General features: G+C 38.5%; 1 protein-coding gene across 1 annotated transcript in view; it reads right to left on the reverse strand.

Moving 5' to 3' along the window:
* The window catches only part of LOC100548692 (threonylcarbamoyladenosine tRNA methylthiotransferase), a 279,899-nt gene that overhangs the window by 136,519 nt on the left and 123,541 nt on the right, over positions 1–19,839 (reverse strand). The window contains exon 8 of the mRNA XM_010708474.3: positions 8,380–8,500. Within this exon, the coding sequence (XP_010706776.2) occupies positions 8,380–8,500 (121 nt within the window). The remainder of the gene's footprint in view (positions 1–8,379; positions 8,501–19,839) is intronic.

A 19,839-nucleotide genomic window follows, 5' to 3' on the forward strand; every position in this document is an offset into this window, starting at 1 on the left:
GACAGGCAGGAAGTCCCTATACAATAATCTGTGCTAACCTGGAATCAGATTCCTTTATGCTAAAGCTGGCTCACTTTCTAGATCATTGTTCAAGATAATCAGGAATGCAGTATCGAAAAGAATCATCTGAAACAGCAGGAAACTATACATCACATCTACACAAAAGGAGATCAAGCTTATTTCCCTGCACACATCCTTTCCCCTCATAGTTCAACTTAAGAATTGGAGATTGAATTAATTTCTGGTGATCTTCCCTCTGGGTTAAGAAGAAACACGACTGTGCAGTGTGGGAAGCCACCTAGTGACAAAGGAGCACAAATATGCCTGAAGCTGCCCAAAGTCTCAGGACGATGATGCAGTCAGAGCATGTGATTACTGCTGTTTTTCTCAGCGACTTGCAACATGTGTGGAGCGCTGTAGTTTTGAAAATTCCTGAGTTATTTTGGGCAAATTTACGAGTCTTCCTGAATTTTCTAGTGTGCTGTGAAATAGCAGATATAGTGAAGATGAGATGTACAAGAGCAAAACAAATTCTAGCAAAATGTGGAAGGAAGAAGTTTGGTGCCCATTTTAAGCTCATAAAGGTACTGTATCCAGCAAAAATTCAGATTTCTGGGGCTGGGAGGAGATAACATAAAAGAGATGGATTTTCAAAAACAGAAACAATTAAAATTGTTTTCTTATAAATCAATTCAGAAGTTTTCATGAAGCAGAAAAACGAGTTCTAGAATTTGTGTGTTGGAAAACAAGATTTCTCATTTCTCAAGAACTGAAGGCTCAAGGAATGGCATGAGCACAAAACAATGCACAGCAAGAATTTAAGGTTAGAAATCTGTGCGCATATAAAAAATGTGTTGTTTTCTGCCAATGACAAAGAACTTCACTTTACCAACATGCACCTTACTACTTCACTGCATAAGAATCCTTAGTAGTGTTATGCCAAAGAAACAACAATTTACTGGAATAATTCTTACATGTCATATGTTGATAGACTTAGTGAAGGATTGGCTGAACATTCCTTGGAATAAGAGCCATTATTCATTAAAAGAAAGAAAAAAAAAAAGAAAAAAAGGCTTGTCCTAGATGAATTCAAGCAGTACTTAATATCACCTATACAACCAAAGGAGTAGCTCCTCAGTCATTCATTTGAACATATGAAAAATGTCCATTAATAGACATTGGAAGTTGTTTTTTTTCCATTCTGAAGGAAATACCCAAGCCTACCCTACGCAACCAGCTGTGACTACCTTTGATGTCTGGGAGAAGACAGAAATCAAGCTAAAAACCAGGAGGGAGGAAACAATTATTTCCTGGCCCTAATCCAACTAATTTCTTTTCTATTTTCTTAAATTACTCTTTTACATTATCAGCTCAAGCAAACTAACAAGAAAAAAGCTATTTTTCATTTACTCTCAATTAGAAAGCACAGATGAGGAGGCACGTCCTCAGCAATGGAGACACAGACCAAAATAGATGCACAAAGAGCAGAAATTGACTCACTTTGAGATGCTGAAATGATACAAGCATGACAGTTGGAAAGTTGAGAATGTAATCCACACTGATATATCATCTTTTTCTGATAGACAAAACATTTTTTTAGTGTTCTCAGTGAAATTGATACCAGGCAGCATCTACAGATGTTGTAGCATGTTTGCATTTTATATCCCATCCCTTCAATGTGAAACATTATAATTGTACGATATGGATAATAAGTGAAAAAGAAAAATCTTTCAGAGACTGTAATCAATACTCTATTTAAGTACCTCATTAGGAAATAATGAGAACTGATGCCAGTTACAGTAAGTTGCAGTGGAAAGAGACCTTAGGCAAAAAAATTAAACTGTTAAAATTTTCTGTTGTAAACAACTCTTTCCCTTTCCTTCTGTTGCAGCAGTGTGGTTTCTGCAAGGATTGGAATACTTGATTTCAGATGTTATAACTAAAATTAAAATTCCCTCCCATACTGACAGATGGCACAATTGTGTGTATCTTCTCCATCACAAAGATTATTCTCTGAACTGTTCCAGAGTATAACAGATTGATCCACAGCACATGCATTTTTGAGCAGATATTTTGCTCAGGAAACAGGTATTCTGGTTTCAAGATAGGATCTGCAGAAAACTCATCTATAATGGGGTCAAACTATGTAGTGAATTCACATTGTCTAATAGTGGACACACCAGCATAGATAGTGTTTGCTGAATGCCACAAATCTGGCTCAGTTCAGTTAGCCAAAAATCTGAAAGGGCAACATAGGCCACTGCAAGAAATCAAGAATCCAACAGTCATAGCTAGGGATTCTTTTTAAGGCCTTTACCAAATAGTAATTTGTTACCCTAATTAGAAAAAAATCTTGTGCATACGAGTTGATCTGTAAACCATTTGGTCAAAATCCCGTTTTAATTAAGAGATGACTACCCTTCAAGCCAAGCTGGACTATGGCAAATATTTAGTCACTCTGCAGAGTGACCAGCTCTTTTATAATCCATGTGGATCTGACTGACAGCCATGCACTCTGTCTGACAGGGGGGCTGCACAGTGCCAGATACTGGTGAGTATCTGCAGTTACTTGATGGTATACTACTCTCATACAAAAGGAGCATTAACTGGAGAGGAGAACACGTGATTTCTGGAAAAGAGACACCTGGCACTGCTGCAGTAGAATACTGTGGGATCAGTGCTCCAAGCCACTGTGGGGCAGCTGCTCATCATCCCAGTGATACCATCGGCCAACAATAACCCTTAAGGAACCAACACGAAGAATAATAATCCTCAGCAGTGCCACTTACTACAGGCTATCAAAAAAAAAGAAAAAGGAAAAAAAGAAGTCTAAACTTTGGAGAAAGTTAGATTCAATAGAGCAGTCTCCCAGCTCTTTGCTGGAACAGAGACTGATTCTGTGCTCTATGTCCCTGGGGATCTGATTCTGCATCTGAGCATGATAAGCACCTAACGCTAAGATAAATAATTAGATGCTTCTAAGAGATCCCAAGAACCTCAATTTCTCTCACCAGGCAATCTTATGCTGGCAAAGGAATAAATACTGTTCTAACTGGGATCTGCACACCTGCTAGTGTACACGTATCAAATGACTACAAAGCAATAATTACTCCTTCATTGGAGGAGGCAAAAAAAGACACACGCTTCACTTCCTGATCTTTTTGTTTGTAGTCCTCTTACATATCTGGCTGATGTCACTGCCTCCTTATGTATTGCTTTATGAGGAAAGCCACTGATATTTCTTGTCCAGTAGTTCTCAACTAGTAGCAGTAATTGAAGAGAAAGAATAGGAAATGCTTATAATACTGAAAACAGCCTGAAACGTGCTGACACAAAGATGACTCAAAGTAAAATGAATCTATACATATCAGATCTCTTATCAGCATTATTTTACAACTGTCACTTAACTGGCACTTAACACCTCACAGATACCAAGATATTAACCACCAAAAGTAAGGAGAAAGATATCCAGCATCACAAACTTTTATAACATAAGAAAAGTTTTTGCAGAATCAAAAACAAAAACAAAAATCCCCAACAGGATTACCTGCACTTTCATGTCTATGTAGTTCTGCTATATTTTATGACTCGATGCTAAGCAAATGCTGAAATGCAATATTTAGACAGAATATTATGTGACTTCATATAAAATTAAAAAGCAACTCTTGGAGAAAATTCAATCCTCGTATTCTCCAACTCATCATAAAACTGAAAAACTGCTTATGACAGAAAATGATGAAGGAGTAGAATTTAACCTTTCATAATTCATAAACGGTGAGGTATTTTTGCCTCAGAATGTCAGGATTAATTTTTGATCACTTGATTTATAAAACAAACCAAGTACTTTAAGTAGAACTACCTTTTTTTTTTTTTATTTTTTAAATTCTTTTTGCTAAATTTGGATTAAATTTGGATTCAACATCAGCTTAGAAATGTTCTGAATGACCACTACAGGGCACAGAAGGCACTTCAGCAAATGCATGTGCAAACCACCCAACAGTATCTTCTAGTCTAAGCTCACATTCAGCTCATACAACTCACACTGCACTCCCTCCACGCTTCCCAAAGCATGCAATAAGCACAAATGGAATTATATTTGGAGAGTATGCGAGTTGTAGCAGCTTGGGTAGAAGGGAGCTAGGGTCACAGCAGCAACAAGTTATATCAGTAAGTAATAGTTAAAGCTGCAGAGTAGAGAATTCAGGATAGAGAACTACATAATGAAAAGGTGGAAGACTTAGTTTGCATCCCAAGAGAGTTCTCTGAGTAGCTAGATAGATTATGAGACTGGCACTAATGAAGATTAGATTAAAAGGAGGAACTAAGATTTTTTCCCTAGACCGAAATGAAACTGTAATGCAAAACTGATTCCAGAATACGCTGCTTTCTTACTTCAATCTGGTAGACGGAAAAATCACATTAGGGTGACTGAACAACTTCATCCCTCCTCTCCATACAGCATTTAACACGGCATCCTATTACTACTAACTGCAAATGATCTGCAAAATACATGTTTATGCCATGAACAACAGTGAAAGAGATGGAACCAAATGTCATCGATTCAAAGCAGATTTGAGGAGACAGGAACAAACATTCTAGATTCATACCTATTACGATAGTAATTCATACCTATTACTGCAGAACTTGCCAGATGTTAATATAACTATCCACTCTCTGCTAGAATCATGGACTTTTATTAACTGCATATTATATAGAAAAAGAAATTAATGGTTGATTGAAAAGTACTGAATTGCTTTTTAAAACAGTAACATCAAACCACATACAAAGGGGAATTATGCATAAGGGGAATGCTATGGGAGTCAAAGTACATATAATATACTGGCATGGTGAAGCCTCCTTATGTATCTGATACATGAAAAAGTAAAGATCCACTTATGTTTATTAGTGCATCAGAGCAGTCTGATAAGTCTCTTGTGTCCCTGTTGTGGCATTCACCAAAGAATTTTTTATGAACATACTCAAACATGCTGAAATGTTGCTCCTGGTTTGGAAAGTTTTCCCTAGAGTCACAGTTTCTAGACAGAATCACAAACTGTCATGGTAAATTGAAAGGACAAAGACAGCTTGGATTTCTAAATGAGAAGACAGAAAACCTGAGAGCAATCTAATCTAACAATAGAAAAAATTAGACGAAGGCAAACACTGAACAAGATCCACTTCCCTTTAAGGACACAGCATCACCTTTCAAAGAGTAAATGTGCTGTGTGAGAACCTCAAGCTGGCTCTTGGATGCAGCAGTAATTATCTGCACAGGTATTTCCTTTTTTTAAATGATTGTTATTTACATACTGTAGTTGAGACAATATATTTGTCCATTGGCAGAACAGACATAATTCATTCAACAGGACAGACTCATGTATAGCAGCAGTCTAGGAAAAAAAAGCACTGAAAGGGATAAATTCATATTTGTGCATGTATCAGTATATGGGCAAGTATGGAAAAGATGTTCATGATTGTACCTAGACTGAATCTTACAGGACAGGGAAATTTTTATCCTCCATGTTTGAGGGAGAAAACAATACAAACTTGAGTTAAAAATCAATTCTTATCCTACTGCTGTTCAATTGCGCCCATGTTCTCAGACACAGCTTCACAATAATTAGAGATAGTTTAATAATCAGCACTTTTGAAGACACTCCAAAGCAATCTTGCCCCTCCTGAACTCCCAGAACAGCTCCAGGTGTCCACATCCATAATGGTACTTGTATTAATGGAGAGGGAAAGGGGCTAGCAGAAGCCATCACAGATCCCAGCCTTTTGGGGTTGAGGTATACATGTGTTCCAAGCCCCATCGAAGAGGCCAAGAGTTTGTTAAGCCCTGCTTCAATATGGTAAAACACCACTTGTCACAGCTCTGAGGGCACGAGCAGGCCTCACCCACCCTGGCCATCCCGATACACTCAGGCCTGCGTTCCCAGGCCTGCCCTGGGCCTACAGCATGCCTGTGTACAGTCCCCACCCTGGTTTACTGCCTGTTGATGGCTCCTGCCCCCATCCAATCTCTGTGTGCAGTGCCAAGGCCACCAGTACGGGTCCCAGTGATGAAGGGACTGCCTGAGCTACTGGCACCCCCTGATTCCTTCTATGCTCCCTCACTGAGCAGCTCTATTCACCCTGATCCTGGATGCTATCAGTCAGCAGCACCACACACATGTATCTCCAAGAAGGAAACCACTATTTTTAACTTGGTATTTCTTACTATTTTGAGACAGCCCTGTCTGACATAATTAATCTCTCAATAAAGAACACTGTACCAAAACTAATCTTTAAAGATTCCTGCAGATCCACACACAGAAAACAGCACAGATCCGATGTGGTATCAACACTAAAAATTGCCACAGGCAATTACAAACACAAAGCAGATAAAACAAGCACAGTCAAATCACAATCAGTAATACAAACTCTGTCTTGTTCCTTACTGGTTATTTTTTTTTTTTTTTACATTTTGAGAAAATTGAATGCTGTTGTTGTCTTCAAAAAGCTACAGTTTAATTTTCAAAATCCCAGTACTAACTAAAAAGTCACTTGCAGTACACAGGTGGAGAGACTGGGAAGGGGGAGAATGGGAAAGAAAGCAATAACCTATATTTCACAGGTGACAAGATTCCCTGAGCATATAATACTGAATGGGACATTAGTTAATTCAGACGCCTCGTAGAACTGACTTTCAAGTTTGAGGTTTTGAGAATACTCTTGTCTGTACTGGACCTAATTCTTCATTAAATAAATGTACCCTTGTGACTTCTACTATTATTTAGGCTACTCTGCGATATAGTATTGGCATAAGAATAGCACTAATCACTAGTGAAAGTAATAAGGGTTTGTAAACTCTCATGTACTAAAGAAAAAGTTTGCCCAAGGTAATATCTTAGGGAGGTGTTTCTTGTCTTCAGCTTGATCAGTTTGGAAACAGTCTTGTTTTAAAACCATACAAAGAAAGATAAAAAAAGGAAAATAATTAAAATAAAATAGTCTGTTTCATTTCCACAATTAGGCTAAGCCATAACCTGATAAAATTATCACTGCCAGTACCATTTCAATGTGCTATTAGACATGAAATGACATGTAAACAAGACCACACATAAACCAGTTTGCATTCTTGGCAACGTTTACAATTAGAAATGTTTTATTACATTAGTTATGAATATCAATGGAAAATAAAAATTGTAACACCTGAAACATAGGCATAATCAAATATAAACAAATATTTTGTTTTTAATCGTGAAAAGAGAAGTCATCTACAGGAAAGACGATACAGAAAGAAAAATTCTGAACACTTAAAATAACTGTAGCAGATAGTCTTATATACAGACATCAAAAATGATCCATGCATGAGCCTGCAGTTTAAAAGTATCACAATTCAACGTAAAAAAAAAAAGTCATCTCTATAGTTATGGTCAGAGGAAGAAAAAATAACCACACTTCAGTCTTGAACTGATATTCTGCTCTAAATAGAACACTACATTTTACATCAAATTGTGAAGGAAAGATTGTTTAAAGAAAAGAAAGCAAGAGAAAAAGGATAGTAGCTTAACAGATTCATGAAATGTTTATGAAAGTGCTAGACTAAAGTGAAAACAGTTCTTATATATTTCATGCTTTTCTTCCTCTAGGCTATAAGCTCTCACTGACCTAGGATGCCTAGAATAACACATTTTATATTCATCACCTGGGAAATTACTATGTAAGTTAAAGAAGATGGGAAAAATCAGAGGAGACTTGTATGGAGGACTTTTCTTTGTGTTTTTAGGAAACTGACCAAATGGTAGATAATTGAGTGGAGAACAGAAAAACATCAAGGGAAGAGAGATTGCAGGTGGAATTCCTCAAAGCAGAAAAACACTCATAAACGTATAGAAAAATAGATATCTAGAGTTGCTTGATGGGCAGAGACTAGCTTTTTTTTTTAAGGTTGAAATACAAGCACGAAAACTCTAAGAAATGTATCAGAGAGGCTAGAAACAAATAAATATGTCTAATTTAGCCATTTATACAGCTGAGCTGACAATCAGGTGTTTACAGAGCTTAATCAATTACAAATGATATTCCAGAACTGTCTCCCAAGCCAAAAGAGCTGAGGAGAAAACCTCATAGTATTTTTTCTTCTCCAGTTTTCTTTGGAATTTTACTTCTGAGAAATGCTTAGATGAAGATAGAGGACTAAACGATTGTTTGCAGTCCTGGAACAGCAGAAGACTTGCACCTAATTAAGTAGGGAGGTTATTTTCCAGAAAGAAAGACATTTTAAATCATTTACATTTTAGAAGTGATCATTCTTCCTTTCCTTTTTAACTCAGAAGTTACACACTAGGCAACCCCTCAGAAGAACTAAATACTTTATGTTTGGAAGATTCTTACCCTGTATTGATGGAAATGATTTCTATAAGTGGATTCTTCCTGATCTTTGGCAAATCCAGTCGTGCTCCCCCCAAACGTTTTCCATTATCCTTTTTCTGACCAAGCAGTCTCACAGAATGACCTTCAAATGAAGCATAAAGATGCAGTCAGTACAAAGCACATATTTGTTTTGATTTGCTCTTCATCACAAGGAGTGTTTATACTTCAAAGACTGAAAATAAGAATGAGATGTAACAATTTATTTCCATCAGCTGGAAAATTTAAAAAGAAATACTGACAGGTAAAATAAATCATGTTAAAATAGAACAAATTATTTCATCCAATTATCATTTCATACCTGAATTTCTGTTTCATTCAATTAAAATGATCTAAGCAGTTTAATTTTCAGATTCTCAAGCAAATATCAACATACTATCAAATATAGTGATATTTATATGACTAGTATAGCAGAATTAAAATATTTTTTTCCCAAGCTTTATGCAAGCTGAAATTAGTAGGTAATAAACTACTCCTAAACATCTTTAAAGCTTCTTATGTAGAGAACCAACTTAACTGAGTTTAAATTGCCTGACTACATAAGTCTGAGGGAAAGTTTTGTGAAGCACATCCTGCGAACATATTAAAAGCTAAATTGATAAGCAGCATTTATGGTCAGCATTGGCTTTCCCACTCCAGCTCCGCAAGTCAGACTGGCTATAACCAAAACTGATTTTTGGGCAGAGAGCACTGTAAGAAGGCATTAATTACTTTATTCCATATTTTAATTTGCAGAGACCATATTCCCATAAACCTCTCCGTTCTTTTTCTGCCCTAATTGCCCTGCTTTTTTCCTATTAATTTTGTTTCCTACAGGATGCGTAGAGGGTTCTGCTGTCAGCTGACTGTGCAGACAGATGCAGAGCAGCCGTGTTAAGACTCTGCTAGGTAACAGACATACTGCATTAGTGCACCTATCTAAGGGGAAGAGGCTGCAAGTGATGAACTGAAGCAGATGGAAAAGGGATCATTCTACTCTTACTGCCCTAGATGTAACAGAGATAATCATAAGGGTGTGTTCCTCCAACACCAAGGAGACTGCAGGTCAGAAACTGCCTCAGATACTCTCTTGAAACTAGTATTATTCAGACCGTAAAATACTAAAGCTATCATAACTGCCTGAAACAGAACATCAGTTACACAACTTATGATACATTTCAACAGTACAAATGACAAGCTTCACTAAAAAATCCACCATTAAAAAAAGCAAAATCCAGCAATGAAGAATAAAATAAACTGAGCATATATTATTGCAAGACCCAGAGCAAAATATCTCCAGTGAAAAAATCATTTATTTCATAAAGCCCAGACATAGTAGGCCATAATGGTGGGCTGCAAGCCATCCAGGAGACGTCTGGAGTATGCGAAGGATAACTTCCAGGTCCAGGTAGTGAAGGAGACAATAAGGAGAAGTGTGCTACGGGATTTAGTTCATACAAAGAAGGGCTGGCTGAAGAAGTGAATGTTGGAGGCAGCCTTGGCTACAGCAACCATGAGATAGTGGAGTTCAAGGTTTCGTGTGGAAAAAACAGGGCAGGAAGTCAAATTGCAACCCTGCACATCAGGAGAGCCAACAACAACCTCTTCAGAACCTACTTGGCAGTATCCCACAGGTTAAAGCATTGGAAGGAAAGGGGGCCCAAAAGCATTGGTTAACATTCAAGCATCACTTCTTTCAAGCTCGAGACCGGTGAACCTCTAAGAAATCAGGCAAAAGTGGCAGGAGGCCCACATGGATGAGGAAGGGGCTAACAGAAAAAACTCAAATGGAAAAAGGAAGTTTATGGACTGTGGAAAAAGGATCTGGCCACTTGGAAGGAAAACAGAAAAGCAGCTGGGGCACACAGGGATGCAACAAAGATGACTAGAGCCCATCTAGGATTAAATCTGGTGAGGATGGTTAAGGACAACAAGAAAGGCTTCCTTAAATATATTGATAGCAAAAGGAAAACCAGGGAAAACGTGGGCCTGACGCTGAATGAGGTGGCTGCCCTGGCTATGGAGGACACAGGGAAGGCAGAGTTACTGAATGATTTCCTTGCTTCAGATTTGACTGCGAAGACTGGCCCTCAGGAATCCCAGACCCTGAAGGTAAAAGAGAGAGTCATGGGAAAGGAAGACTTCCCCATGGTTGAGGAGGGTCTGGTTAGAGATCATCTAAGAAAACGCAACATATACAAATCCATGGGCCCCAGCAGGATACAGCCATGACTGCTAAGGGAGCTGGCAGAAGTGATTACTGAACCATTCTCCATAATCTTTGAAAGGTCAGGGAGAACAAGAGAGGTGCCTGAGGACTGGAGGAAAAGCCAGCATCACTCCAGTCTTCAAAAAGGGCAAGAAGGAGAAACTGGGAAACTACAGATCAGTCAGCCTCACCTCTGTCCCTGGAAAGCTGATGAAACAACTTATTCTGGATATCTTCCCCAAGCAAGTAGAAGAAAAGGAATTTACCAGGAGTAGTTAACATAGATACACTAAGGAGAAATGCTTTATCAGTCTAATAGCCTTCTATGATATCATGACTGGCTGGGTGTACATCATTCTCATGTATAAGCTTAGGAAGTTAGGGATAGAAGAGTGGACAGTGAGGTGGATTGAGAATTGGCTGACTGGCAGAGCTCAGAGGGTTGTGATCAGAGGAGCAGAGTATAGTTGGAAGTCTGTTATTAGTGGTGTTCCCCACGGATTTGTACTGGGCTTGGTCTTGTTGAGCATCTTCATCAATGACCTGGATATAGGGATAGAGTGCACCCTCAGCAAGCTTGCTGATGATACAAAGCTGGTAGGAGGAGTAGCTGACGCACCAGAAGGATACAAGACCTGGACAGACTGGAGAGTTGGGCAGAGAGGAATCTTACAAGGTTCAATAAGGGCAAGCGTAGAGTGCTACTCAAGGGGAGGAATAACCACATGCATCATTGCAGATTAGGGGCTGACCTACTGAAAAGGAGCTCTGCTGAGAAGGACCTGGGTGTCCCGGTGGACAGCACGTTGGCCGTGAGCTAGCAGAATGCTCCTGCGGCCAATAAGTTCTGAGGTGTCCCAGTGTGCATTAAAAAGAGCATGACCAGCAGGTCAAGGAAGGTTATCTTCCCTCTCCACTCTGCCCTGGTGTGGCCATACCTGAGGTACTGTGCCCAGTTCTGGGCTCTTCAGTTCAAGAAAGACAGGGAACTACTGGAGAAAGTCCAGCAAAAGATTACAAAGACAATTAGGGGCCTGGAGCATCTCCTGTATGATGAGAGGCAATGGGTAAAACTGCAAATTCCATCTGAACGTGAGAAAGAACTTTTTTCTTTGAGAATGACAGAGTCCTGGTACAAGCTGCCTAGAGAGGCTGTGGAGTCTCCTCTGGAGATATTCAAAACCCAGCTGGATGCTTTTCTGTGCAACCTACTCTAGGGAACCTGCTTTAGCAAGGTGGTTGGATGAGATGATGCCCAAAGGTCTCTTCTAATCTATATGATAGATTCTGTGATAACAGACAGCAAAGGAAACTATTCCAAATAACTGACAAAAGGTGGAGAGTGACTACAACTTAGAGATTAGGAAAGCAAAAAATCACCTGTCCTTTATAGTTGAAAAACTCTTTGATAATACATGAAACTACATCTACAATATATCAAATATTCTTTAGATGCTATTTAGGAAAAGGAAAAACTACCCTGAAAAGGGCAGGCAAGGAAGATGGATGAAACAGAAAGCATGTTTGAAGTACTAGCTGAAATATATCTAGCACAGTACTCTAGATAGCCAACTCTGATCATCTGAAAACCATGCACAACCAAATCTGCTATCTTACACTATCAACAGCTGTTAACAAAACTAATTCATCCATCAGTTAAAGTCTTTCTGCACTACTCTCATTTTAAGGAGACATTAATATATTTATGAATAATGTGACATTCATACTCTGAATTTTCTTCTATGACATCACAACAACAGCTGGAAAATAAGCAACTACTTTTGGTAGTCTTTCTTATACTTCCTAAGATACATAGAAAACTCTTAAACAAAATTTGATTTAATGAAGAAGTGAGCAGAATCAGCTTGAGATTGCAATGGTTAATACTAAAAGGAGATGTCAGTAATAGTAATTGAAAGGTTATTATTTTTGCAAATGCGTTGGAGAAAAAATTCATTATACCCTGCTGTGAACTTAGAATATCTTACTTGTGCTATTAACATTTGCTAAATTATTCATTCCAACCTTTTCATGACAATAACAGCAAAATCATTGTCTCGTAACACAATCGCTTATTTTCCAATCTAATGCTTCGTTAAGGAGTCACAAGCATGACACCATTTTACTTACTTGTATAACAAACGTGATTGCATTATCATAGGCATAAAAATTGAACTAGAAGCAGAGAACATTCCTTTTTGTATTTCTTAATACTGTGGTTTATTTGGAACAAAGCAGCTTATCCAGTTTTTAAATATTCAATTGCTTGACCGTGTTAAAACTGCATTTGGATTTATGGCTGAAAGTATAATGGAATAATTTGCATCATTCTAAAATATTCAGATTTAAACATAATAACAATCATCCCAAATCTAAAATTCATACATTTATAATTAAGTGTCAGATCACCATTCTGAACTCTACAAAATCTGCACAAAAAGCCTGCACTCCCCAACAAGTTATATTTCAGCAGAATCAGAGAAGCTTGATCTCTGAATTTTTACCCTCACAATGAAGAGCAACATGAATTATTGCTGTCTAGTAAGAATTTAGCTCATGCTCTGCTTTTCCCATACTGGGAGAATTAATCAAAGACAAACTTTCATGGAAATTCTGGAAAAAGAGGCTATGCAACATATCTCAAATCTGTTTCAAATGTGTTAAAGGATGAAAAATGGAGATAAGGACAGACCTGTTCAGGAGGTACAACTTTATAATCCCCATTTTCTGAAGAAAATAGGCAGAATAAAGTGCAGAACACTATGGTAGTCTAGAAAATCCTGCCGGCGCTGTCTTTTAAATGCTTAAAAGACAAGTTACCAGAAGCATCAGAAAACAAGTCTCCAGATGTTTTCAAGTAAAATATAACTCACTAGGGTGCACAAGACCCAGCCTCTCCCAAAAAGTGGGAAGAAACTCCACCTAAGTTATCACCTCCTACGTGGTAGGAGAGGTTCACAGCCCTGTACTGCGTGTGGCACTAAGGGACTCTGTTTAATGATAAGACTGGACAGGGCAGGTTGGTGGTTGGACTTTATCTCAAAGGTCATTTCCAACCTATCTGACTCTCACTTCATGCCCCCTTGCCCACTCCATACACAACAGGAACAGCATAACCAACTACAGTAATTTCTATTGCAGACACGTTAATAATTTAAAAAGAAAAAAAAATCCTATTACAGTATTTGTGACCTTAAATTCTTTTTCCCTACTCTATACATTATTTTGTTTCATTCTAAACAATCATTGAAGCATGTTTACAATGTTATTGCTATTAACAAAGCATAACTTGATAAACACTGAATCCTTTTCAAATCCTGTAGATCTTTTTCCCCCATATTTATGTCAAGAAAACTTCAAAAAACAACTTAAACTTTAAAAACCTCTCAATATTTAGAAAGGGGCAAAAAAGGAAAATGCTGAACAATATCTTTTTTAAATTGTCTGATCAGCACGAATCCCAAACCAACATCAAGCATAGCAGAAAGAGCAGAAATTTCAAATCTCATTCATTATCTCCTTTCAAAATTTAGAATGAGACGAAACGCTGCACTCAAGGTCTCCTTCTCTCTGACCTAACAGGTTGCATTACAAGTTAGCTAAACAAAGCAGGTATCTCAAAGCTTAATTTCCTTTTTGTTTTTAATGTTTAGTATAAAATCATTTTTGAAGACTGAGTAAATCACAGTTCAACTTCCATAACAATGAGTGCCCTGCCTTAGATATTAAACAAGCCGCTGCTTTCCTTTTTTTTTTTTTGGTTGGCTTGCTGAAAGATGCAAGTTTTGAAATACTGCTTCATGACAAATGGTGACTGATCACTCAGACAGGCTGCCCAGATTGGTTGTGGAGTATCTCCTTCCCTGAGATACGCAAAAGCTGGCTGGACGTGTTCTGAGTTGTGTCCTCTGGATGTCCCTGACTGAGCAGGAGGTTGGACCAAAAGGCCTCCAGAGGTGCCTTCCAACCTCTATCATCCTGCGATGTGGAGCGGATCTAGTCAGGTCACTCAGGCTGGACGTGTTCATAGACCAGTCAAAACATTACGGTGCTATATACCTCTCCTGACAAAAAGATAACTTCTCCAATTTCACATAGTGTACCGGGAAATACAATTATGTTTTAAAATTGTAAAGTTTAATTAGAGATTTAAGTCGTGTTTCAGAGTAGATATTCACAAGTTACTTCATGCAGATTACACTAATAAAATCCTATTGACCAAGTGAGGAAGCAGAATCACTCACAGTAAAACCATAAATGAAATCAAGGTAGAAACAATTTAAAATGAATCAGAGATCTCTAATTCTAAGAGCTTGCTTGAAAACGAAACTCATTTTTACATACAAGTCAGTGAATGCAATTCACATTTCTTGGCATTGTTCCACAGAAGATGAGCTTGGAATGAATTAATCAGGGTATTAAATCCTATTGTTAGTTTAAATAAAGACTTTCACATGTGTCAGTTTGATAAACCACTGTGCAGAACAGAAGTAGTTTCAATGTATTTTCACTTGTTCAAAAGAATACAAAGAAAATACCATAATATTAATGCTACATACATACATATACTTTTATTTGTAGATGGTATGTGCTTCATGAGTGCAGTAGAGAATGACTGATCTTGAAACAGAATTACAGGAAGGGAACTGATAATGGAATTTCCTTACCTTAAGATTATAACATTGAATATGCTCTGAACATCAGACTATTGGAATAGTATTTTGCCAGCTTGACACAAGGTTAAGTTAGAGGAAAATGGTACGGTTTAGTCATTTTGGTTGAACTTAACAACTGTCTATCAGTCTTGCAATTATCTTCCAGATCTTAACAGACATACTGTATCTCAAAAATAGCCTTCTCCATTCAGTCCACAGGCTGGTGCCCCTCAGGAGCTGCTGGGAAATACTGCCTGCCTAACAGCATAGGGCCCCATCCCTGAAGGCATTCAAGGCCAGGCTGGGCAGCCTGGTTTAGTGGTTGGTGACCCTACCTATGGTTGAGTGATTGAAACTTTGAGGTCCTTTTAAACCCAGGCCATTCTATGATATGATTCTATGATGATATAGTGACGGTCCCTCCTCCATTACACCTAGCCTGCTGTAAATGCAGTGTGCCATTGCAGCTTCCAGCCTGATACAGAGCACAGTTTCTTAGCTGTTGCCTTCAAGGTTAGGTGCAAATATCTGAAGGAACTCAAGAACACTAGTTTAAAGAAAATCTTCAGAGATGCAGGAAACTCCAGCCTTGGCAGCAACAATTTCTATTGTTTTCAGTTTGTTGTTACCCATTCTTTCCCTTTCCCAGTTACATGATTACATTTAGAGGTTATTCACCATTTCCTGAAATACACTTATTTTCCTCACAACAAGGCTGCCAATGTACAATTGCATACTTCCCAGCTGTCTCCCACCAACCTGTTTGATCTTCTCCAGAACCATGAGGGAAAAAAGACTAAGTACTATTTCATGTACTTTTGCACACATTTCATTCCACCATTACTCCATTTTTAATGCAGAGCTTAGCGCCAGCACTGGAAAAATGCACACCTAAAAAAGGCTGAGCAACTTGAAGGGAAAGCAGAGGAGCAAGTAAGCCCAAAGAAAAATTAAAGAATGAAAGATGGAAGGATCAAGCAAATATAAATAGTGGAAAGAATTAGGAAACTTAAGCAAAAGTAACAAAAAGAGAACCTTAAAGACAAGGGAGCCTAATAAGATCAAATAAATAATAAATGCAAAGAAAGAAGAGGCAAATCAGGAACCATTACAAAACTCTAATATCAAATCAAGTAAGTTTTATTTTACAGCGATGTCCTTCTAACTCTGCAGCTACTACGTAGAAAAAAGTCATTTCACATCTCTGTGGAGGACCTGAGACACAAGGATGCACTTCAAATTGCCTAACACAGCGTACAACTGGCCTTGACTGTTACTGATACTTCAGCCCAGTTCTCTTACATTTGGACTTTAAACACAGACTTGTCAGCCAAGTTAGACTCAAGCCCTGGTTTACCTCTGGGGAATCAGCCCACTTGTGCCAATCTCCCACCTCTTCTGCCTGCCCTGAAGCAAAAACAAGCAGACATGACTGAATGCAGAGAAATCCTTGAGCTCCCCAGGGCAATCACACACTGCCAGACAAGTGCAGAAACAGTGACACTCACTGACTTAGGGCTTTACTGAGCTAATACTCCCACCCAAACTCACCCACGCTAGCATTAATTATGTATTGAAGATATTCCTGAGTGTCATCCATAGGATTTTCTGCCCCTAGTAAATGCAGGCAACAGGCAAAAAGGAAAAAATAAAAAAACTCAGATGGAATATATATGTTCTTCCCCTGGCCTAGAAATTAATACAAATTAATCCTTTTTTAGATGAGCATAAATGGCAATGTTGTGCAAGTCAAGCTCCTTCTTCAACTGGTGTATGCAGGAACTGGATCCCCTCACAAGTCAGGGAATAATTCAGCCTTATGCTATCAGAATCACTGATATTTTCCCCATTTGCATGCCCAGGATCACAGGAAAAAGCACTTACTCAGCCAAAGGCCCGGTCCCATCAGGGTACTGATAGCAGTTGGCAATTTGACCAAGTTGCTACAATTCAGAGCTCTTTAGAAAGGGATTACTACACTGCACAGACTCAAAGAAAGCTGCAGACACTAGTAAGCATGTGACACATGTGATATTAACCTGAAATATGTGTATTTATTAAGCCCTGCATTGGGAGTTAGCATATAATAACAATTCTGTTCCTTCTGGACTCAAGAATAAGAGTGCCACATGGGTGAACATGGGCTTTTAAAGATTTAATTTATTAAACAGAGTATGGCAGCTCAAATCTTTTTAAAAAGCTCTGCAGGAGGCCTGCATTGCTAGAAACCACAGATTATTTTCTCTCTATTAAATATAAAGTAGATCTTTACTGGTATTCCTGCAATGTTTCACTGAATCATAGCAATAACTGTAAGGATGGGAACTCAAAACACTGGCTACAACCTCCAGCAGCACAGAGGGACAATGCTAACAATCAGCTGCAGGAAGAGTTCCCCTGACCATCTATCCTCACATTTCTGAAGAAGTGATTTGATCGGGTTCAAGGATGCTGCTCAAAACCTCAGATTTGAGATAGAAACTTGCAAAGAAAAAAAAATTGAAACAGATGAAATAGACTGTGTTCTGAGGAAAGGAAATATTGAAGGGTGAATTGTCAGAGTGAGATGCAGGAATACAAGTAACTACAGTTCAGAGGAATGCAGGTTGAAAAGAACAAAACACTCTTAGAGTTACAGGCTGAGATGAACCTATTGCTGTACACAAAAGCAAGCTTTTAGTTTCCTCTCTACTCCTCTGCCATCTATTTGAACCCTTTCTCTTGATATTTAAATTGCACTGATTTGAACACACAATTCCCTACCAGCCAGGAGCATTCTCCAGCAGAGCTGAACAGAGCTAACCATGAGCTGAGCTTTGTCAGCCAACAGAGCTGAGTCTAACCAATGTAAATAGTACAGAAGAAGAAAAGTTACCTTTCCCATGCACATCACAGGCTCATAGAAAAAAAAAAAAAAAAAGCAAAAATTTTGCTATTGGGATTTTCAAATCTGTTCCCCCCCAACTCTATCGCTTTTCTTCTACTGAATCACTATTCACCTCCCACTCAGTTTCTGTCAAATGTTCAAAAAATAAGGTGACATTCGTAACACGGATAGCCAGTCACAACAGTTTTCCAAAACCAAATAAATAAAAAAAATAATTACAAAATTCACATAAAATTCTGGATCAACTCACACACTTAATCATCCCTGTATGTCCAAAAGCATTCAAACAGGCACAGCAATGGCAATAAACTATCATGTGAGTGCTAGAGATGGAAACCTGTCGTCCAAACAAATAAAACTTTTATGTTGAGTTCCCTGATTATGGATGATTTACAAAAGCAATTCCCATGTGTCTTTGCAGAATTTTCTCCATAATTTCTTCAGATTTCTCATTGTGCTCTCTTTCTTTAAATTACACTGTAAAACTAAGCTCTCTGAACTGATGCTGGCACAGTTCATCACATTCCTCTTTTGAATTCATCTCACAGAGGTTGAATTTCTCATACATCATACTTCTCCTAAGCAGTCAGAAACACGAAATCAAAATTCAAGGCGAATGCTCTTGTGAAGCATTCAGCTGAATGTAGACACCTTCATTAAAAAATTGTAAGGTTAAAATAATTCAGGTCGGGGTCTTCTTAAGTCGATGTTCACTGTTAAAGTAATACTCAAATTAGAAGAAGACAAAAATACTGCTCGTTCAGCTAATGACACTCTTCCCACACGTAAAGCTGATGACTTAAACAAATATATATATTTATATATATATATGGGTTTATATAGGAACAGCTTCAAAATTACTAATCCATAGAAAGTAAGAATGAGATGGATAGAGTGAAGATTTTAACCTTATTATGCTGTCCCAACTATTAATACACACAAATTAGTGACTCTGAATCTTTTAAACTACTGTCATTTCAACACTATATCTCCAAGCTATGTTCCTATGTACTGCCTGCAGGAAACCTGGTTTAAAAGCGTCTTGCAAAATTTTTGCAGCTTGTATCATTATTTTTTAATAATTTCAGTTTAAAAAGTAACTCCCATATCTAGAGATAGTGCTCAAAATGTAACTGTGTACAGGATGCAGATGCCCAGGTACTGGCAAAGTAAGCTACAGGGCAGCTGCTTTGAGAAGAGACCAGGGGCTGTCCAGTGCCATTCACAGATAGTTGCAGTCAGCTCCAACAGGCTCAGCTCAGGACACAGCCAAATCAATGTTATCTCTAGAAAAACACAGTTTAGAAAGGATAAAAAACACTGCATTGAGAGGAGTAAGGGAATAAGTGAGAGAAACAGTCCTGTGGCCACCAATGTATGGGCAAAAGGAGGACAGGAGGTGCTCCAGGCACACAGCAGAAGTTCCCTGCAGCCCAGGAGAGGCCCATGGTACAGCAGGCTGTCCCCCTACAACCTGTGGAAGACATGAGAGCAGGCAGATGTACCCTGAAGAAAACTGCAGCCCATAGAGAGGAGCCCATGCAAGAGCAGGTTTTTCTGGCAGGAATCGCTGGCCCACAAGGGACCCATGCTGGAGCAGTCTGCTCCTGAAGGACTGCACCCAGTAGAGAATCACAGAACAGCCAGGGTTGGAAGGACCTCAAGGATGATGAATCTCCAACCCCCTGCCACAT

This window comes from Meleagris gallopavo, chromosome 3, assembly GCF_000146605.3.
Source record: "Meleagris gallopavo isolate NT-WF06-2002-E0010 breed Aviagen turkey brand Nicholas breeding stock chromosome 3, Turkey_5.1, whole genome shotgun sequence".
In the NCBI taxonomy this organism is placed as follows: domain Eukaryota; kingdom Metazoa; phylum Chordata; class Aves; order Galliformes; family Phasianidae; genus Meleagris; species Meleagris gallopavo.